Source organism: Odocoileus virginianus, chromosome 1 (assembly GCF_023699985.2).
Source record: "Odocoileus virginianus isolate 20LAN1187 ecotype Illinois chromosome 1, Ovbor_1.2, whole genome shotgun sequence".
NCBI lineage: Eukaryota > Metazoa > Chordata > Mammalia > Artiodactyla > Cervidae > Odocoileus > Odocoileus virginianus.
The window spans coordinates 11,886,873-11,909,429 of record NC_069674.1 but is presented as its reverse complement, the minus strand read 5'-3'; the positions used below and the strand labels follow the sequence as shown (position 1 = coordinate 11,909,429).

The 22,557-nt window shown below is 48.5% G+C and overlaps 1 protein-coding gene across 2 annotated transcripts; it reads right to left on the bottom strand.

The window, feature by feature from the left end:
* Positions 1–480: 480 nt before the first annotated feature.
* On the bottom strand, positions 481–18,370 carry LOC110139589 (TRPM8 channel-associated factor 2). 2 transcript variants are annotated; one of them, XM_020897560.2, is made up of 8 exons: positions 18,269–18,370; positions 14,274–14,907; positions 10,017–11,002; positions 9,654–9,751; positions 8,160–8,373; positions 7,583–7,822; positions 5,696–6,033; positions 481–2,719 (listed from the first exon to the last, which is right to left on the bottom strand). In XM_020897560.2, the coding sequence occupies exons 2-8, from the start codon at positions 14,894–14,896 to the stop codon at positions 2,477–2,479; spliced, it is 2,742 nt and encodes a 913-aa protein (XP_020753219.2). In that variant the 5' UTR covers positions 14,897–14,907; positions 18,269–18,370; the 3' UTR covers positions 481–2,476. The 2 variants fall into 2 exon arrangements, 1 of the variants encoding a protein (XP_020753219.2); XR_011485759.1 differs by lacking the exon at positions 481–2,719 and adding an exon at positions 7,291–7,469 and having other exon boundaries at positions 5,946–6,033.
* Between the last annotated feature and the right edge of the window lie 4,187 nt (positions 18,371–22,557).

Sequence of the window (22,557 nt, the reverse complement as noted above, 5' to 3'; positions counted from 1 at the left end):
GGCTAAGAACACCCATTCTGGAGTTGAATTGCCTGGGTTCAGATCCTTTCTCTCTCTATAGGGAGGCTAATCACATTCTGGGACAACTGGAAGATTAGGTAGCGACACATTTTTGGAGGCTAAATTTGATATTTAATAAAAATTCAATAGTGAGCATGGATAAGTCCAAACCTTGTTGAGCTTCCATTTTTCTAGGTGAATTTTTTTTCAAAATGGAAGATTATCCATGGAAAAAAGCTCCACTTGTTTGTCATTGCTATGGGCTTCAGTCAAGGCCTGACCCTTCCTCTTACTGGCTTTGTGACTTCAGAAGTTATTTAACATCCCTAACGGTTCCCTTTCTCATCTATGAAGTGGGGTAATGATATTACCAACCTAAAGAGGTCTGTGGTGAAAATTATACAAGATAACTCATAGGAAATGCCTCTCACCAAGCCTGGGGCATAAAGACTGTTCATTATGTATCAGATGCCATTACTGTTCCTTCAATGAACAAATATTTATTGATTTATTCTCCCATTTCATTTTTTAACTGGAGGAAAATTGCTTTATAGGGTTGTGCTGGTTTCGGAAATACAACAATGCAAATCAGCCATAATTATGCATGCATCACCTCCCCCATCTCCCTCCATCCTGCCCCTCTAGGTCATCACAGGGCGCTGAACTCAGCTCCTTGCGTTCTATAGGAACTTCTCCCCAGCTATCTATTTTACACCTGATAGTGTACATACGTGGGTGCTACTTTCTCCATTTGTTCACCTCTTTCCTTCCCCTAGTGTCCACAAATCCGTTCTCTAGTCTGTGTCAACATTGCCTCCCTGCAATAAGTTCACTAATACCATTTTCTAGATTCCACAAATATGTGTTAATATACAATATTGGTTTTATTCTCTTTCTGACTTCACTCTGTATGATAGAACAAATATTTATTGAGCCTTTTTTCTGTCAGAAATGCGCCTGACGGAGGACTCGAGTGAAATAAAAGGAAATTATCCTCGAACTGGGAGAAGGATGTGCTGAGGGGCTTCAGAGAAAGACATTCCCCAGGCCCGTTTGCCTGACGGGCCACTGTGTCCTCAGCAAAACTCAGGGAGTGATACCGAGAACAGAACTGCGGTTTAAAAACCAAGCTTGAGGAAAATGGCTCAGTGTACAAGCCGCTAATCCTGGAGGCGGATCTCTAACCGGAACTCCACCCAGCCAGAGAGCCGGGAGGGACTGGAATGAGACGATGAGAAGGCTCGGGGGACGCTGGCCTGCGGGGCGGTCAGTGAGTGTGGTTAACTCGGTCTGCACACTCGGGGTCCTGTTCCACTGGGGCCCTCTCAGCACTGCTGCTGAGGATTCTGCCTTGATTCCATGGTGACCAGAGGAGCCAGCTCCTGTTCTGTGCCAAGAACCAACAGGCTGGTGGACTTGGTAGGGCTGAATTTTTACCTTTGGCTGGAGCAAAAGGACTCGAAGATGAAACTAAGCAAGAAAACCAAACCCTAACAGTGTTGTAACCTCCAGCTTGAGTTCACACCATCTCATTTGAGTTTACACCATTCCTGGGGTGAAGTTACACCCCAGCATCCTTCCAGAGGCAGGAGAAAGGACATATAGGATGGGCTAGGATCTTGAAGACTATCACTGATACCACGTCTGGGCACAACACTCATGTTCACTAAATACTCTCACTCAAGGACGGAATGCAAATCTCAGGGAGGTAGACTCTGAAGGGAGATTCAGTTTGCAGGTTGTCCACTCCAAACTGGGCAGACAGGTCACTGTCAGGCCTGGTGATAGCTGAAGAACTCCCTTATGTGCACCCAGGTGGTGTTCAAACATGTTCAGTCAGTTCAGTTCAGTTCAGCCGCTCATTAATGTCCGACTCTTCGCGACCCCATGAACTGCAGCATGCCAGACCTCCCTGTCCATCACCAACTCCAGCAGTTAACCATCATCAAACAACAGATTTTTATCCCCATGTTGCGAATAAGAATCCACACGCACAGACTGTTGAGTGACTTTCCATAAAACCAAAGCTGGTTCATAGCCATCTCCATCAGAGCAGCCTGTCTCTCTTACAACCAGAAGGCCAGCTGGGGTGAGGGAGTGATATCAGATTATAATGCAATCCAGAGTCTTTAAAATTATTGGTCATAAACAGAAGCCAAGAGCTTGTGGAAACTCAAGGAAACATCCTCTGCAGGAGGGCGAGGATGGTGAAGCAAGTCTCTGGGTGGCAGCGAGCGTAACGGCAGAGATACAAGAAAAGAAGAACAGCGGTGTTTTCCTGAGAAAGCTGGTTTTGTTTTGTCTTAGCACCTTAAGGGACTTCCCGAGGACAGGCAGCAAAGGAGGATTCAGGCTCAGGGCACAAACACAGGCAAGAAACACAGGGCGGTGGAGTGGGCAAGTGATCACCCCCACCCTTTGTGGTCACCCCTGTTCCAAACACACACTGCTGGGTGCCCGCTGTTTACATCTCAGTCTAGATGTACGCCCTCATGGGGTTTCCTTCCCACTCAGGAAGACAGGCCAGGCTGGAAGCCACCTCCTTCTCAACAGGCCAGCCCCAGGCCTCGAAGAATGGAGCCAGATTCTTCTGCACCTTCTCAGAGAACTTCCTCACCCACAGGTTCATCTTGCCAGGGTTGTCACTGGGGATGTCAGAGAGGGTCTGGTACTCAGCAAAGAGCTGGGTGAACGGCTCCCACCCAAAGGCCTCCTGGAGCTGGAAAAGGAGGAAGGGGCAGAATGAGGTATAAGTCTGTGAAAGACTGCAGCATACATGTTCACGAGTGTATCTCATTTCCTATGATTTCTGTGTGTGTGCTAAGTCGCTTCAGTTGTGTCCAACTCCCTGCCATCCCATGGACTGTAGCCCACCAGCCTCCCCTGTCCCTGGGATTTTCCAGGCAACAATACTGGAGTGGGTTGCCATTTCCTTCTCCAGGGGATCTTCCTGAACCCAGGGATCGGACTCACATCTCTTACATCTCTCGCATTAGCAATGGGTTCTTTACCACCAGCGCCACCCTGTCTCCCGATCTTACTTCTGATCATAAACATGATCATGTGATCATGTTGGCTCATTCCACTTCTTGGTCACAAACCCTGTACTCTTTGAATCTAGTAGGGGGCTACACAAGGAACCTAATTGCTGAAAAGAGGTAAATCCTCAACAAATGAGTTATCTCCATTATCTGTAATTTCTTTAATTAAAAAAAAAAACAGTACTCTCAGTTCCTAAGTGTTTTCTTGATTTAGGCATCAGACAGGTTTGAGCTTGACTGAGATGGAAATCGGTCCCCAAATCTGGGAACTTACAACATTTTTCAGACATAATAAAATCTTTTTTTTTTTTTTCAGCCATCTCAGACCTGTGACTATTTTGAAAGCTACTGTTTTTCTCTATAGGACACTGCCTGTGGAGCAAAACAAGAAAGAAGCAGGTATGTCACAAGCGGTCCGACATGCAAGTGATTCGTACTTCATAGGGAAGAACCAACCTGAACGCCATGGGTGGGAAACTCTTATTTGCTAATATTATAGAAATTTTTGATTCCCTGGTGGCTCAGATGGTAGAGTCTGCCCTCAATGTGGGAGACCCGAGTTCGATCCCTGGGTTGGGAAGATCCCCTGGAGAAGGAAATGGCAACCCACTCCAGTACTCTTGTCTGGGAAATCCCATGGATGGAGGAGCCTGGTGGACTACAGTCCATGGGGTCGCAAAGAGTCAGACATGACTGAACGACTTCACTTTCACTTTTCATAGAAATTTAGATCTTGGGGTTTCCAAGATCTCCCTTTTTTGTGGAGGAGACTCCTCTGAGTCTGGGGTATGAACCCGCAAGGACAGGTGCACTTTGATCAGCTTCCCTGTGATCTCACGGCTGTGTCCTCACTGACGTGGCCTTGTGAGTCCTCCTGCTCATCTCTGTTAACATATCACCACATTGAACATATTATTACACATATAACATTATGAAACATCTGCAGTGTGTCGGGTACTGTGCTAGGCAAAAATGATTAAGGGCTCTTGTCCTTCTGGAGGTCACTGGTCAACCGGAGAGACAGATGTGTAAGCGAACGAATCACAAAAGAAGTGGGCTTGTCCAGATGATGTCAGGAGAAGAGGACAGGAGAGCTGAGCTGGGACAGGTGACGTGACAGGAAACAGACAAGATGTTCAGTCTCAGGAGAGGAAGCATGGGGAGACACAGAAGCGGAATTGGCAGATGCGTTCCTAGCGGGGAGCAGCTCCATAAACTGCAGGATAAACAAGGAGGTGGGAAACTGGGAGCTGGAGGTGTTGGTGAAAGTCTGATGATGAAGGGCCTGCGACACCCATCTAAGCATCCCCCTTTCTTCTGAATGTGAAGGAGCACACTTGAGGGACTTAAACATGGAATATTCAGATTATTCTGGAGCTGGTATGGAAGGTGGATTGAAGGTGCCTGAAGCAAGATGGGGGAAAAACTTAAGAGGCTTTCGGAGCAGAGAGGAGGATGCTGAGGATCTGTGCTAAGGCAGCAGCAGGAGGAAAGACGGGGAGAAGACCTCCCGCAGGTCGAGCAAACAGAAGGTGCCCATCTGTCCTGAGACCAAGTCTTGGACTTCAGGACGAGAGGTCTCCCCAGAGCTTTTGCAGAATGAGACTCATGGTGAGTGGGTCAGCAGGTAGAGCGGAATAAGGACTTTGCCTTACGCTTCAGCAGCAACTACCATGTGGGTTCTGTTTCCCTGCAACCCTCTGATTGGCTCTGGAAGACTCCAGATCTGATGCAATGCAGTTTTGTCATTGACTGGGGCTGTCTCTCACTCAGATCTTCAGAAAATGAATGAAAAAAGAAAAATCAAAGCGAGAGTTTGGAAGTGCAAAAGCCTGGGCTTGTCACTGACTCCTGACCGCAGGTTCTGGGCCCATCATTTAAATGTGTGATGTTGGTCAGGATGCTTAGACTCTAACTCAGCGTGGCTGTGAAATGTGAGCCATGACCATTATTTAGAGCGTCATGGTAGACAGAACAGGAGATCTGACTGGGGAGTGGCTTTCACAGCTTGAAAATAGTGAACTTCAAAGCAGTATGGGAGAGGGGAAAGGGATTTCTGCTTATTTCACAGGAAATCAACTCACTTCGAGACTTTGGTGTTCTTCTGTTGGGTTGGTTATTTGCTTATTCATTTCGAAGACACTATGGCTTCAAGTGGGTGGAGGAAACCTGACAATTTCGGGGACAGAGTTACCTCCTGAGAGGTCTTCTTGTGATGCAGTTGCCCCTAACACTATGAAGGGATGCAACACTCACTTGCTGAGGGAAAGCAAAGCAAGACAATCACCATTTACAAGGCACTCATTAGGGGACAAAGGACAAGCCAGTGAGTGGGAGAGACATGACTCAGTCTCAGGGGTGTCTTACTCAGAGCGTCTGCTCTTGACCAATATACCCACAGACTGTATGTCTAATTTTTTTTTTCTGATAATAGCTGTCATTTTCTCTTACATATACAAAAGCGCAGGAGGTGAGTGGGGGAGGTATCATTATCTGCATTTTAGATATTTGACCTGAGAGGCACCACCATGCAGCCAGGGGAGGTGGTGGGCAGGCTGGTGGGGGTGCAAAGGACTTGGCGAGCTCCTGGGATCTGGGATGCCCCATGATGGAGGGACTGGGGGCCCCAATCTCCCTGACTTTCTGCTCAGTACCTGCAGATATGTTTCCAGAGCTGTCCATACTTCCCAGCTGCACAGAGGGGCTCCGTTTTCCAGGTGTGTTTTGATCCTATTCTCCCGTTTTGGAGGGCTCAGCGCTGGGTGGGCCTGAGCCCTGGGGATGCCCAGGACCGTCTCGTGCACATAGACCGACCACAGGTTGCAGGTGGCCTCGGTGGTGTGGGGGGGGAGCTCCCACTCCTTCCGCTGCTGGTTGTGGCCCAGCTCATGCACGGGGCCCCAGAGCCCTTGGCTTCTCATGGCCTTCTCATTGATGAGCTCTGGCACGGACTCCAGGTGGCACATGATGGGGTAGCCCGAGTGCATCCAGCCTGGGAACGCAAAGGGAGAATGAAGCATGGGGGAGGGTCCACCCAAACCCATCTCCCTCCGTTCCTCTCCACTGGGTGACATTTCCTCACCATCCTGCCTGCACCTGATAATTTCAGAATCTCCCTGCTGACTTAGAAAGCTTGGTCCAAAGAGTGCCCAGCCTCCTTCCCAGACTTCCACTCTGGAGTTACGCCTCCCGCTTTCTCTGGCCCCGAAGAATATTAATTCTTTACATAGCCATTCTCATTACAATTCAGTGGTTCCTTTCATGTGAGTTTCCTTTGCATGCCAGTCTGCAACATTAGGTCTTGTGTCCGAATCTGAGATCCTTGAGGCTAGGCAGTGTTATTCCTTCTCTTGTAGAAACCACTGTTGTCCAAATTCATGCTTTTTAACAATGAAAATCTTGCCCTTTGTTCAAAGATTACAAAATAGGGCCAAATGAATTTTTTGCATCCCCCTCTTTTTTAAACAAGAGATGTTCTTCTTTTCTCTAAACCTAAATACTTAGTATAAATCTTTTTACCCCCTCTTCTCATTGCCAATCTGAATTATGGTTGAAGGAGATATCTCAGAGGTTTTAACCTCTCCTTGAAACAACCCTTACCAGCGTCTTGAAGTCTTAGTACCAGTTTTTCTGAGGCTGTTCCACCCTTCTATGAACTCTCACCCTGTAGGTGAACAGTATTTACCTTTTTTGCATGTAAACATCATTTCATCTCCATGTCTTCAATGTATTTTTCTCCCCTCACTTTACCGGTAAAATTCTGCCTTACACATATTGGATATTTGAAAAGGCAAAATAAAAGAAGGGAAGAAATAACAAGGACCAGGCAGAAAATAACTAAAATAGAGAGTCAAAAAACAATGTCAACAGAAGGGAAGAAATAACAAGGACCAGGCAGAAAATAACTAAAATAGAGAGTCAAAAAACAATGGAAAAGATCAATAAAGCCAAGAGCTGGTTTTTTCGAAAGGACAGTCAGACAAACTCTGGCCAGGCTCACAAGAAAAGCAAGTGGACCCAAGTCAACAAAGTAACAAATGAAAGAGGACAAATACCACAGAGATACAAAAAATCCTAAGAGAATACTATGAACAGTTACATGCCAACAAACTGGACAAGAAGAAATGGGTGAGTTTCTTGGAGGAGTTTCTAGAAACACACAGCCTGTGCAAACTGCATCAAAAAGGAACAGATAATTTGAACAGACCACTCACTAGAAGTGAAACAGAATCGATATATAGAAAAATACCTCTGTACAAACAAAAAGTCCAGGACTGGATGGCTTCACTGAGGAACTCTACCCAACAAACACAGTAGAATTTATACCGATCCTTCTCAAACTCTCCGAAAAGACCGAAGCGGACAGAATCCACCCAAAGCCATTCTAGGAAGCTGTCATCACTCTGATACCAAAACCAGACAAGGACACTACAGAAAGGAAGGAAGAAAGAATGAAAGAAAGAAAATGACAGGCTCAAAGAAATGCAAAATAGTAAAGAAATGGTGTCCACCCGCTAGGAGCATCCCTCTGGAGTACCTACCGGCTGAAATCTGCACATCAGCAACAATCCTCTCTGGACGGCGGAAAGGGAAGGGCTGGGCCGCCAGCCTGGCTATAGCCTCCATCATCTCGTCCCAGAGGCGGAGCAAGGGCTCCGGGTCCTCCAGGGCCCGGAGGTCCGCAGTTGGCACCGTCAAGATGATGTTGTCTGTCGCCAGCTCTCCCCAGGGAGCCGGGCTCTCCTGAATACAGCTCCTCCACGCGTCCAGGGATGTCTCACCTGGGAATAAACATCATGGAACCTGTCACCCACTTCCTCCACCTCCCTTGAGCTGAAAAACACAACTGCAACCCTAGGAGGAGGACACTGAAATACGGAACGATTACGATGCACGTCTACATGCTGCTCAGAGAAGGACGGGCCCCCAGACGCTCCCCTCTGTTCTGCCCTGAAGTCTCCATGGACACAGGGATTTCTCACTCCTGCACCCACTGCCATCTCCAGCAGTCCCTTCTTCTTCTGTCCACCAATCCTTTCGCCTCTGCTCCTTGGCAACCAGCCCCTAACTACACAGCATCCCTGCTCTCCTGCTCCCCGCCACGTGCAGTCCACTCACCCAGCTTGTAATACGGGGCAGGCACAGCCTTCTTGATGGTGATGGACACGGGCCCCAGGTTACAGCCCGTGGGCACGATGACATAGAGAAGGCCGCCCCAGAGGTTGGAGACCGACTGCTTGGTCCTGTCCATATAGCACTGGTGAGTCACCACAGGGGCTCGAAACAGCTTGCTGGCACTCATCAAGTCGTCGGTGTGGCAGCCAATCTGTAACTGGAAAGGCAAGTGCACCATGCGTGGGCGGAGCTGGTTCCCTGGGCCGTGGGTGCGGGGTTGTGTGTGGGGCTGTGTGATGGAAGGTACTGAGCAAACTCCAGCCTCCCCTTTCTGTAAGTGGTGCATGCAGACCATGAGATGGTAGCACTCTAAAAGTCATATGCACTGAACGGTACGTAGAATCATATTTCTAGGGATTGAAACAGCTCCACAGTGGACTGGCTTCCCTGGTAGTTCAGTTGGTAAAGAAACTGCCTGCAGGGCAGGAGACCCAGGTTCGATCCCTGGGTTGGGAAGATCCCCTGGAGAAGGAAATGGCAAACCACTCTAGTATTGTTGCCTGGAAAATCCCATGGACAGAGGAGCCTAGGGGGCTACAGTCTATGGGACTGCAAAAGTCGGACACGACTTAGCAACTAAATCACCACCACCACCAGCACAGTGGACCACCATCAGGCAGACCAGACATAACCCTGAGGCTGATACTGACTAGTGTCTCACGGTGCCTCTGTACTACACAGAACATGAGCTCCTGCACCAGGGATCAAGCCCCTGAGGTGGTTCTGATGCCGGGGATAAGGAGGGAATCCTTGGCTGCCCTTCGTGCACAGACAGGAGGCTCATTCAGACACAGTGGGATGCAGGATGAGGGCTCATCCCGGCCTCCCTTCCGGCTCAAACAGATTGAGTGCCTCTCGTCTGGAGGCCTTGGGACCGCTTTTCTCAGGGATACTGCAAGTGAGCGCGAGAGGGGAGACTAACAAGGTAGGAAGTGACCCTCAGAATTGAGGCAGGAGCAACTTTAATTTGGCATCATGGTCTATTTTTGTGAGTGACGGGGTTATGCACACCCTTTAGGGACGAAGGTAAAGACGTAAAACCCAGAAAGGCCATGCCGGGGAAATGCCTGAGGCTCAGAATATGTCAGGTGTCCTTTCCCCCACATTCCCATCGGAAGGTGGAGCGCTGAGGGCTTGTCTTAGAGGACTGGGTCTGATGTGAGGAGCTCTACACAAGCGCTCAGTTGTGTCCCCCTCTCTGCGACCTCATGGACTGCAGCTCGCCAGGCTCCTCTGTGTCCATGGGATTTTTCCAGGCCAGACTACTGGGAGTGGGTAACCATTCCCTTCCCCAGGGAGTCACTCCCTTAGGCACCCAGAAACTTAGCTGCTTCATCTGTAATGTGGGTAGGACAATGCGTTCCTGCATTCTGGTAGAAAAGCAGTGAGCTAGATGAGAATGAAAGCGTGAGGCAGTGGCGGGGGTCCAAGCCTTACCTTCAGGCCAGCGCAAGCTGCAGCTTCACACAAGGAGACTTCTGTAAGCTGTCCATTTGCGAGGCAGAGCCCTGTACTCACCCAGGCATCACCGTCACCTGACAAAAGGCACAGCAAAGGCTGAGTTCTCCTCCCACTTGGTGTTTCCCAGCACCTGCTAGACGTACGGCCCTGCCCTGCACACCTCAGCTCATCCATGATTCCTGCCTGAAACCCATCTAAGCTCTGAGCAGAACCCCAGTCCCATCTCCCTGAAAGTGCCTGATGCAGAAAGGAACTGGCCCACCGAACCTTCAGCCCCTGCAAGACCCCACGGAGTCCACAATTCCCCTGCCTGCCCCGCCCCGGTCCCTGGTGGCCTACCTGGGTTGCGTGCATCGATCTCCACTGTGTGTTCCGATGGGCACAGGTTGGAGCCGCAGGACCAGGCTCCAAGCGCCTGTGCCAGCTCGGAGCAGTCAGTGCCAGAGCGCGCCAGCTCCGAGGCCAAGCAGAGCACCACCGCCTCACAGGAGTCGCCGGCCACCGGGTTCTCCCTGCTCACAGCTGGGAACCCCGAAAGACGCAGCCGCTTCCTCAGGAGCCGGTGCAGGGAGGCATAGGCAGGGACCCCCTCTGCGGGAATCTGGAGGAAGGCAGCTCCATCCACTCTCAGTTTCGCCAGCCAGTTCTTCTCCAAGTTGCCACCCTTGAGGTTCAAGGTAGCCTGGAATTCAGACAGCGCCTTGCGGAAGTGGTAGTTCAGGCTGTCGGTGGAAGGGACTGGGAAACAGCCCGGGTCCATGGTCCAAGCTAGGACGCTGAGGCCAAAGCTGTTCAGTATGACGTTACCGGGGAAATCAGCCAACACGGAGCGGCCGGGGTTCTGGGAGGCCCACCACCAGGCGTGGCCCCCGATCAGCAAGCCCCCGCCCTCAGCCACAAACTCCTGCAGCTGCTTAGCCTCCCTGTCGCTGTAAGCGGTACAGCAGTAGACGCACACGTCACTCGTCAGGTGGGGCTCAAGACTGCACTCCAGTCCGTGCTCCAAGAGCAGGGCGTGCAGTTTTTCTAGACTGGTATTCACCCCAACTTTGCCCGTCTGGCCTTTGGCCAGCCAGCGCACAGCATTGAGTAAAAAGGTTCCCATACTGGGAGCAGAGAGTATGCCCTCATGGGCAGCCAGGACCACCCGGCCCTGGCCATAGCGGGCAGCTGCCAGGAAGCAGCGCAGAGAGGCATCTAAGCCCAGGGGGAAGGCCAGGGCCCCGTGCACCAGCAGCTGCGAGGGGAGTCCCTTGGTCCCGATGTCGAGCTCCGAGATCCCTTCCAGGAGCTGCTGCTGATCCTGTCTGAGGTCCTCCCCACACCTGGAAAAGGAGCAGAGGGGCTGCAGTCAAACGGGGAACCACTGAGACCAGCTCACTGAATACAGAAATCTGGAGGGGCACAGAGGTTACACACTGCACACCAATTTTCTCACTCTCACTAGTAACACTGGAGATTTGAGTCACTTGTGTGACTCGCTTTATTGCAGTGGTCTGGAACTGAACTCACAGTATCTCTGAGGTATACCTATTATTGAACATAGAAATGAATGAAGCTAAAAAATAGATCTATTCTTCAAAGTAACATTTCTGTAAAGAAGGCAGTATAGAACATCAAATCCCCCTCTCCACATGCTAGCTCTGATCTAGGAATGTGTTACAAGTAAACTTCATACTACGCTTGAAGATTTATACACTCCTTTTAAAGGGCTTCCCAGGTGGTGCTAGTGGTAGAGAACCCACCTGCCAATGCAGGAGACATGGGAGATAGGGGTTCAATCCTTGGGTCGAGATCCTGCCATGCCTGCAGGAGGGCACGGACCCACTCCAGTATTCTTACCTGAAGAATCCCATGGACAGAGGAGCCTGGCGGGCTATAGTTCATGGATCACAAAGAGCCAGACACGACTGATGTGACTTAGCACACGCTCTTTTTAAAAAGTGTCACTTAAATGTGATGACTGCATTTACTACTTGGTACTGAGAAAAAGAAAGCTGAGCGCTGAAGAATTGCTGCTTTTGAACTGTGGTGTTGGAGAAGACTCTTGAGACTCCCTTGAACTGCAAGGAGATCCAACCAGTCAATCCTAAAGGAAATCAGTCCTGAATATTCATTGGAAGGACTGATGCTGAAGCTCCAATACTTTGGCCACCCGATGCAAAGAACTGAGTCATTGGAAAAGACCCTGATGCTGGGAAAGATGGACTGCAGGAGGAGAAGGGGATGACAGAGGATGAGATTGTTGGATGGCATCATCGACTCTATGGACATGAGTCTGAGCAAGCTCCAGGAGTTGGTGATGGACAGGGAAGCCTGGCGTGGCTGCAGTCCATGGGGTCGCAAAGAGTTGGACACAATTGAGTGACTGAACTGAACTAAACACACACGGGGCTGACTCACATGCCATAGTTTGCCAATCTCTGATGTAAAATCTAGGTCAAACTTCTAATTTATAAGAAATATAGGGAACAAAGTAATTTATTCAACTTCACCACAGGGATTCAGTCAGCAAAACACAGACTGTTTTGAAGGAAACACATTCTATACTATGGGGAAACTATTCAGGACAAAGTACCTAGTTTCCTTAAGAAAAAAAACAGCAAGAGAGAAACAGAATTGGAAAGGAAACTCAATATTATATGAGACATAGAAGTCATATAAAGCTATCAAAATATTTGGGTTTTAATAAAAGATCAATTCAAAAAACTGAAAAAAGAAGACAAATTATGGAAATGGAAAATGACATTAAGAAATTATTACTTCTTTTAGATGTGATAATGGTTATGTTTTCAAAACATAAACAAAACAAAAGATACTTCAGATTCCGTGGCAGAGATGAAAAATGTAGGCGTAGATGAAGAAAAACAAGAAAACAGGTTTAGTTTGCTGGATAGGAATCCTTTGGAACTATTAAGAGGAATTAGTTGGTGAGATTTACCTGTTTGTCCCTCAGACTTAAGGAGAAGTTGGAATGAATCAGATCCACCCTGGTTTTCTGAATAACTCCTCACCTCCCAACCCTTCCAGAGGGAACCAAGTCTAAGTGTGCCAGGCCTTGGGGCTGAGGACACTGCTAGCTGCTTTCTAAATATGTGTCTGCCCTTCCTTGACTGGCCTGATCTCCAGTCAAGATCAAACAAGTCATTCCTAAACAAGTCAACCCTGAATATTTCTTGGAAGGACTGATGCTGAGCTTCAATACTTTGGCCACCTGATGCGAAGAGTCAACTCATTGGAAGAGACCCTGATGCTGGGAAAGATTGAAGGCAAAAGGACAAGGGGGTGGCAGAAGATGAGATGGCTAGATAGCATCATTGACTCAATAGACATGAATCTGAGCAAACTCCAGGAGATTGTGGAGGACAGAGGGGCCGTGTGTGCTGCAGTCCATGGGGTTGCAAAGAGTCAGACACAACTTAGCAACTGAACAACACGCCCTTCCTTACAGCAGCATCTTGACTTCTTCAGAGGTGCCAGTGCCCACTTAAAAATATTCAGCCCTTCAGGCCCTCTAGGAGCGAGAGTTGGCCAGGTGAGCTAACTTTGGCCACTGAAACATTACAGAGGTCTGATGGTCAGAGCTCCCAGAAAACATATTACTATCTGCATTAAAAGAGTCATATGCAGCAGGTATATTCATCTAGCTTATTGTTGCCAAGGTGTAATTATATTGCCAAAAATAACAGTAGCAATCTTGTAGTCATAACGATGAAAGTGAAGCATCATCACAGGGAGGGGTGTGGGTCATGGAAGTGGTCAAGGGGAAGAGAGAAAGAGAGGGAGATTGGGAGGGAGAGAGAAAGAGGGAGCAAGAGAGGGAATGAATGAGTATGCATGAATGAACCTGCGTCATCATGAAGCAGGGAGTTAATGCCACAGTCCTGGTTATCTGCCTGGACTTCGTTACACGAGAGAAATAAACTACAAGAACAATCCACTACAGCAAGGCTTCTGTTACCTGTGGCCACGCACAGTGAGTCACTGATTTAACGAGTTACACAAAACCACAAACATCCAAAGCTTCTGACCTCCTCTAATCTTTCCTTTCCTAGTCCTGCAGAGCTCCCTAAGTGGCAACACCTGTCCTTCAAAGTATCTGATCACGGAAATCTTGACTGCTGTCTTCTCTCCCCACTCCAGTTCAGCCCACCAGCCAAGCCTGGAGGCAGGAAGGAGCCAAGGTACCCATCTCCCTCAAGCTGCGCCTCTGGCCATCACTGTGTCTTCTCTGAGGTTCCATTTCCCATCAGACATCCCTCCGTCTGTTCCCCTAGCCCTCCTGCTCAACAGGCCTAGCATAGCTCCAGCCTGAGCCACCCGGGAAGCCCCCGCCACCAACCCAGGCACCAGACAGACTGAAGAATAAGACAAGCACTGCTAACAGACTGATTGTTGCTCTGGCCACAGACAGCAGGAAAAGTGAGAACTCAGCCCTTCCTGGGCCTCACTGCATTGCCGCTGTCTCTTCCTTTCTTTGTCATGGTTCTGAAAAGCAGTAGAAAATCACGTGTATTAAAGTGGAAGCTGAATGAAGAGGAGGATCAGATTTACTGTGAACATGCATCAGACTCCCAGTAGGGAAACACCACTCACCTGACATGGAGAGGGATCTTGGGCACCTTCTTGGAGACCTTGAAGCAGCCTTTGTCCCCATAGGTGTCAGTGAAGTACACTCCGGCCACACTGGTCACCTGGTTCCCTGGGAACCTGGACAGCACCTTGTCACTACCGTGCTGACTGGCCCAGTACCAGGCCTGGCCCCCGATGAGCAAGCCCCCGCCACGTTTCACAAACTGGATCAGCTTGGCAGCCATGGTGTCACTGTAGGCACTGATGCAGTAAACCTCCAGGTGTTCTGCTGGTTCTGGGTGAACCTGTGCCTCCACCCCGGAGCCCCCCAGGATGTCTGCCAGGGGTGCCAGGGACGGGTGCACACCAACAGGCACCCCAGCAGAGGGAGAGAGCCAGCGCACCGCATTGAGAAGAAACGGGGCCAGGCCGGCACCCAGCAGATAGCCCTCGTGGGACACCACCACCAGGCGGCCTCGGCCATAGAAGGAGGCCGCGATGAGGACCTGGCCTTTGTCGTTCACCATCACTGGGAAGGCGGCCTCTCCAGTGAGAAGGAGTTCACTGGGAACAGGGTCTTTGGGTACCTCCCAGCTTGTCACTCCATCCATGAGGGCCTCAAAGGCAGCTGCAGGAGCTGTCGCCATGGTTCAATGAGCTGTAGGAGAAGAAAGCAAAGACTCAGCTTGGTCAGAACAAAGGAAGAAACGTGTGGGGGAAACAAAAGAAAGAAAACTAAATGCATTCAGGCACTTCCTTGGTATTCCAGTGGTTAAGAATCTGCCTTGCAATACAAGGAACACAGGTTTGATCCCTGGTCCGGGAACTAAGATCCCACATGCAGCAGGGCCACAAGCCACCCTTGAGCCCCAACAGTGAGCTGGTAGAGTGGATCCTACATGCCACAACTAAGACCTTATGCAGCCATAAATAAATACATAAATAATGCATTCAGATGAAAACCACTTGTTAGATTCCCTGAGTGGTGGAAGGCCTGGGGATTCAGCAGGGAACACAGCAGACAAGGTCCCTGCTTTCACAAATCTAATACTTGAGTAGGGGAAGGAAAATAGTTAGGTAGACAAGCAGATAAAAGGCAGCCATTAATAATATTGTTAGATGAAAATAAAACACAGTGATGTGATATCCAGCAACCAGAAAATTACTTTAGATGGGGTCACAGTAAAGGCCCACAGGAGAGAGTGACATTGAAGCTGAGACCTGAGATTTAAGTTGAGACCTGAAATGCTGCAAGCGAGCACTTTTTTTTTTTTTTAAACTTTTTATTTTGCATTGTATTGTGGTATAGTCGATTAACAGTGTTGTGATAAGTTTCAGGTGAACAGTGATGGGAACATAACTCAAGCATCCGCAAACACATATCCATTCTCTGCCAAACTCCCCGCCCCTCCAGGCTGCCACATAACATTGAGCAGAGTTCTGTGACATACAGTAGCTGTTTATCCATTTTAAATATGCAGTGTGGACACATCCATTTGAAACTTCCAAACTATCCCTTCCCCGTGTCCTTCCCTCTGGGAGCATTTTAACAGAGAGAAGGCCCATGGGGGCTGGAGGAGCAGAACCTGAGTGGTGTGAGGGTGGGGCTGGATTCCACAGGAGCAAGAAAGAAGATCAAAGTGAGAGTTAACCTGAGATGACTCAGTACATTATTTCTCTGGACAAAAAGGTCAGTTGACCTTTCAGAAACTAAATTTGTTCTGGGAGCTTTGACTAAATGAATTGGGAAACACCTCCCAGTTTATTAGGTCTGCCCTCACTAGGGAGTTCTCCACCACTACTTGGGGAGCATTCTAAGGTTTACCAGGACTTTGAAAATTTGGTGTGCCTAAAACTGAGTTCATTTTTCCCTTCAGAGCAGCTCCTCTTGGATAAATTATTTATACACCGGTCTTCCCATTTGTGTAAAGAGAATAGTACATCCCTTGGAGGATTCTTTTGGAAGATGAAGAGAATGCAGATAAAAATGTCCAGTCTCAGGTATGCAAGGAAAACAGAAATCATGAGTGTCTGTCCCTCTGCTGTGCTTTCTGGCCTCTCCAAGTGACAAGAGCCAGGTAGCAGGTGCGCTGTGTGCCCCAGACTACCTCCATCCAGCAACTGCCCTGGAGGACTCTCCTGGGCACTGGGAGACCTTCTCACCTGGGCAAGTGTCCAGGGCCAGCCCTGAAGTGGCGGCAAGCTGATACGGGGCAAGTTTCCCATGGGGCAGAGCCATCCTAGGTGTATTCTGGAGCCCCTCGCGGAGCTACCCCAGGAATCCGGCTCCAGCTGCCCACAGTGGTAAACAGCTCAGAAAGAGGCCCTTCCTTGCTGGAACAGGGTCCTTCCGGGTTTCCTCCTCTCCACGTCCTCACTATGCAGTTCTGGGCTCACTTCCCAAGTAAACTGCCTGTGCTCAGGTCCTTCTATTAGGCTTGGCTTTGGGGAATCACCAAAATTGACAAACACCAAACCCTTCCCTTCCAAGGTATCTCCTCCCTCCTGTTTCCATATACTGTCAGCCACCTCCATTTGCCCTTGTTTTTCCCACTTATCAAATACCCCTCCCTTCAATTTACATTCCTATCCAGAGGATACCAAGCTGGTTTCTGTCCCCAAGATGCATTCTGCAGTCTCATCCACACTTTTCCCCAAGCCTACTCACATCTCTTCCTCATCAGTTTCATCCACTCCCCCGGGTAAAGCTGAGTACCTCCCCCTGGATTTTAAGCCTGCAGAGTCTGGGCTTTCCACAGTTTTCTAGACTTTTTTTCCTTTCACTTTCTCCACCAATTCTCTAAAAGCCTTGGCTCCTTAAGCATGCCCAGTATTCCCCATAAAACTCCAGCTCCTTTTCTTTCTTTTTTAACTATCCTTCCCATCTGAGGGGCTCCCCTGGTGGTGCAGATTGTAAAGAGTCTGCCTGCAATGTGGGAGACCTGGGTTGGAGCCCTGGATCAGGGAGATCCCCTGGAGAAGGGTATAGCAACTCACTCCAGTATTATTATTATTTTTTCATTTATTTTTATTAGTTGGAGGCTAATTACTTTACAATATTGTAGTGGGTTTTGTCATACATTGACATGAATCAGCCATGGATTTACATGTATTCCCCATCCCGATCCCCTCTCCCAGACTTTTGGACTCTGTGGGAGAAGGCAAGGGTGGGATGTTTCGAGAGAACAGCATCGAAACATGTATATTATCTATAGTGAAACAGATCACCAGCCCAGGTTGGATGCATGAGACAAGTGCTCGGGCCTGGTGCACTGGGAAGACCCAGAGAGATCACTCCAGTATTCTTGCCTGGGAAATCTCATGGACAGAGAAGCCTGGTGGGCTACAGTCCATGGGGTTGCAAAAGGTCGGACACGACTGAGTGACTAAACAACTCATCTATTGCCTTATTCTGAATACTGCCCGCAGGAGAGTGAATTCACAAAAAAGTACCAGTCCCCAGCTGGAGTATGAAGCCAGAGGGTGAATGATTTCAGTATGTGGGTTTGGGGTGGAAAAGCGCAGCAAGAGATCAGGAAGTCTGAGGTCAAGCCTCTGACAAGACAAGGGAGCTCACTCATGAATCCGAGCCTCCCTAGTTTTACAGGAAAAGCACCAAAAAGGGAAAGGGGAAAAAAAAAAAAAAACCCCAGGAGATGAGGAAAAAAGACGTTCTCAGAACCCTGACTACAACTGTCACTACGTTCGCATGCATGCACACGCATCCACAAACACACCCCCATACAACAGCACATCTTCTTTCAAATTCTTGACCCAGAAATGCAAAGAGGCGAGAGGAAAGCGTTTCGAGACGAATGAAAATAGGGAAAGGAACGGCGAGAGGAAACCAGAACGTGAACCTAACGAGACCAGAGACACCGCGACTGCCCACCGTCTGGAACGATCTCCGGCCTGCATCTGGCACCTGGGGGCGCACCGGTCTCCCCAGGTCCTCGGCCCCCCCCCCCCCCGAAGCCACCCACCCCACCCAACTGACGCGCTTCAACCCGCGAACTCACGCTACGGCGGCGCGGGGTGCGGAGGGTTAACTGCAGCGCAGGTACCGAGGCGGAGGCCCTTCCAGTGCGCAGACTTGTAGGCCGGGGAGGGGGCGGGTCCCGGGGGGGGCGGGTCCCTCCGGGAGGCTCCGCCCCGCGGCCCCGCCCCGCCCGCCGCACCCCGGGAGGTGCCCTGGGGGATGGGCAACCCTGATCGTGGACACCGCTGGGGGTCAGAACCCCCGCTTCCCCAGACCCTACGAGGGATCCTGCTGTGTGCGAGGGAGCTGCGCAAAGTTGCTGTCACGTTTGATGAGGAAAGCACACGCCAAGTCTCCAATAAGCCAGACTCGGGGCGAACAAGCCAACAACACCGTGACCCACGACCCGGGGTCGGCGCTCGCCCCGTGTGGATCAGGGTCCCTTCCCCTCCAGTCCCGGGTGCGGCGCCGGAGAACCGAGGCTTCCGCGTTGCCCCCACCGGGTTGCTCCTGCGTTGAGGGCCTGTCCCCTGGTGGTCAGTCTCCGGCGGTGCACCGCGCGCCGGGAGGGATTCGCGGGGATCCAGCGAACGCCATCAGAACCGTCTGGGACTGTAGACAGGAATGTTGCCCAGGGATGTGCTTGCTGGCAAGGAACCGTGCCTGTTAACTACACCAGACACGTCCACTCCAGCTGAAGTGATAGAGGGGCTGCGGCTTGAATTTGAAGAGTGAGAAGGTCAAAATCAAGGTTAAAGAGGCCCAGATTTGCTGGGAATCTGATTTTGCAGTTTTGCGCAGTCCATACACTATTTTTACTTCTAAGGATTTTTTGCTGTTTGTTTGTTTTGTCTTGTTTGTAGAAGGAGAGAGTGACGGTAGGGATGGGGCAACGCGGGCGTAGTTGAGGGTGATTGTTAAGATGTGGACCTTAGATCCCTATTTTATAACCTGTCTCTCCTTCGGGGCTAACACTGGTTATACATGTAAATCATTGCTCTGTTTATGGAGTTACTGGATATGTCTGTTTTTCTTAAAGGATCATGACTGTTTACAAAAATTACTTAAAAGCATCCATTAATGTCACATCCTCATTGAATTTTCACATGTACTTGACACTTCACTCATATTCTCTTCTGTCTCAGGGCCATTGTCTTTACCAGATCTCAAGTCTTTGTAAAACAGGTGGTACCTTCTCCAGTATCTTCCTATGCAGTTCAATTTTTTGTATTTCATTTTTAAAATTTATTTCTAACTTCTTCTTTGATAAAGATACACTTGGGTAGACTCCATTTCTTTAAAAAAAAATTTTGGGGTTTTCTTTTAGGGTATAGCCTATTAACAGACAATGTTGTGATAGTTTAAGGTGAACAGGCAAGGGACTCAGCCATACGTATGATGTATCCATTCTCCCCCAAACTCCCTTCCCATCCAGGCTGCCACATAACCCTGAGCAGAGTTCCATGTGCAATACCGTAGGTCCCTGTTCGTTTTCCATTTTAAACATAGCAGTGTGTACATGTCCATCCCAAACTCCCTAACTATCCCCCACCATCCTACCCCTATCCTTTCCCACCCCTGCAACCTCTGTCTTGTAAGCAAGTTCATTTGTATCATTCTTTTTAGATTCAACATGTAAGAGATGTCATAAGATATTTCTCCTTCTCTGACTTACTTCACTCATGACACTCTAGGTCCAATCATGTTGTCACAAATGGCATTGTTTCATTCCTTTTAATGGCTGAGTAATATTCCATGGTGTATGTGCACCACATCTTCTGTATCCATTCCTCTTAAACTCTGTTTCTTGCCTCTCTGTATAGAACATGTCATTTCTTCACTGCAGGTCACCCTCTCCTTTGCCAAAAATGAGGTTCAAACTTTGAAATCCAGCTTCTGATTCTACCACTTTGTTTCTTTCCCAAGGTCACCAGTGGACCCCTTTTCAAATCTAGTCTCCATCCCTGCCTCCTGGCCTTTAGTATACACTGGGTAAGTAAGTGCTGACTGACTTCATTTTCACTCTTTGCTCTTTAACATCGAGGGAGGAAACAGACAGAACAGCTCCATTTGAAAGCAGGACTCCATCTTGGGCCGGACTGTGGACTTCGAGCTCTATGCCCAGTATCTATGGAAACGACATACCAGCTGGAAAACCAGACCCCCCGGATGGAAGAGCCCCAGGGCTTGTACATAGACTCTCTGTTGCCTAAAAGAATACCCTGATTATCTGTGTAACCGAATAGAATCCTAAATTTTATTATGCTTGCTGGGGTATGACCACAGGCCTGTTTATAAGTGTCCACTGTTAACTACCTAGGCTTAAGGCATATGAATCATGGGTTAACTTTGATTGTATCTTTCTTTTCCTTTGTTCAGACTAGTTTCAGGGAATTTGGGGAGGTGGGTTTGGACACGTACACTTAGGGTATATAAGGTTTTCAGAAAAACTGGTCGGGGTCCTTGGTTAAGAGGAGACTCTGCCTTGGGCCTGCTGGTATAATAAACTGCACTCCACGATCTGATTGTCCTTCTGAATGAGTTTGTTTCCCGGAACGCATGGCTACAACAACATAATGCTGTACTATTTGTCTATTTCTCTTTGGATCTCTACCAAAATATACTATCAGCATTTTAAAGCAGTTTTTTTTTTTTTTTCTTAAATTCTTTGAGAGTTGGGGCAAACAGGAATGAAGTGTTGATACTTATTTTAGTATGTTGTGAAATGCTTCTTGTTTGGGGCTGGATTGTGTCTCCCCAAAATTCCATGTTGAAGTCTCAATTCTCTGTACCTCAGAATGTAACTGTATATGGAGGGAAGATCTTTAAAGAGGTAACTGAATTGAAATGAGGCCAGTGAAGTGGAACCCTAATCTAGTATGACTGGTTGCAGTCCCCATGAGAAGAGGATGAGACATTAGGAATGCTCTCACAGGGAGGACAAACCGTGTGAGCTCATGGCGAGAAAGTGAGGGCCCTAAGCTGCAGAGAGAGGACTTCTACTCTCCAGAACCACGAGAAGTAAATTCCTGTTCTTAAAGCAAAAGGCAACTCAGAATTACCTAATCAGTAAGTTCTGTCAGTAAGTTAGTTGTTGAATTAGTCTACATCATACAACGTGTTGACTAAAAATGATGCACACCACGAGAATTTTCAGTTAGTTTTTATTTGGAGCAATATGAGAACTGCAGCCCAGGAGAAGGCACCTCAGATAGCTCTGAGAAACTGTTCCGAAGAGGTAGAGGGGAAGGACAGAATATGTGATTCTGTTAAAGGGTAAGTACATGCAGTCAAGCACATAATTTTTGTAGAAAGCTTCTGCTGCTCTCGTGAAGCTTCTGCTAGTCACAAGAAACAAGCATCATCACAAAGGATTTTAGTGCTTTTCTAGAGATGAGGCAATACAAGAATTGGGCTCATAAAATCGGCTCCTGAAAATATCTCTCTATCTAAAGACCTGTCCTGTCAGTTTTCCACGAGCACAGAGTGCCTCATATCTGCTCTCCACTCTGAACTCCTTGAGGGGGTGTTGAAAATCAGCAGCTATAGCAGCACATGATTTAATCCTTGAAGAGGTAGATGACAAGAGCTCATGGCAAGTGCCAATCTGTAATTGCCGAGTGGAACACTTTCCTACTGTTAAAAGAAATGGAGTAAATCTGCAAGTCCTAGTATGAAAACGTTGAGAAGTGCCGGGAGCCAGCACATGAGATCCCGCCCATGACAAGGTCGTGAGGAGAAGACCTGACAAGCAAGGCAGATCAGGACTTCAGGGATTTCAAAAAGCTGCCCCGGGCCTCACCTTAAAGATGATCTCTGTCTTTCTGATGCTTGCTATATTAGACTACTCCCTAATTTCTGTGACACAGGTAAAAGGCCTTCCCCAATCTCTCTCCAAACAGAAATCTCTCTCCAAACAGAATCAACTTAGAACTTTAATCAACATGTCCCCAAAGGACAGCGGTATCCTATAATATTATCCAGGATGAAAGGAGTGTTTCAATTTAGACCCCTTTGCTGGCATTCTAGCCTGCTTGGCAAATGTGTACTAATGCACATGACTGCTCACAACACCTTAATCATAAACAGCATAAAGAACCTGATCACACAAAAAGCCCTAATAGGCACAGAGCCCTTCGGGGAGTGAGGAAGCCCTATTAGAGAACACAAAAAATATTATTCTAAAACTGGTTAGAGTTAAAGATTTAGAAAAATAAGAGTTTAGAATTGTTCATCTTAACCAGGAATGCTAAACAGGGGCTGCCTCACCGGAGCTGCAGAGTCTTTGTGTGGTAAACCTTTTAGATAAATTTAACTGATAACTTCTGC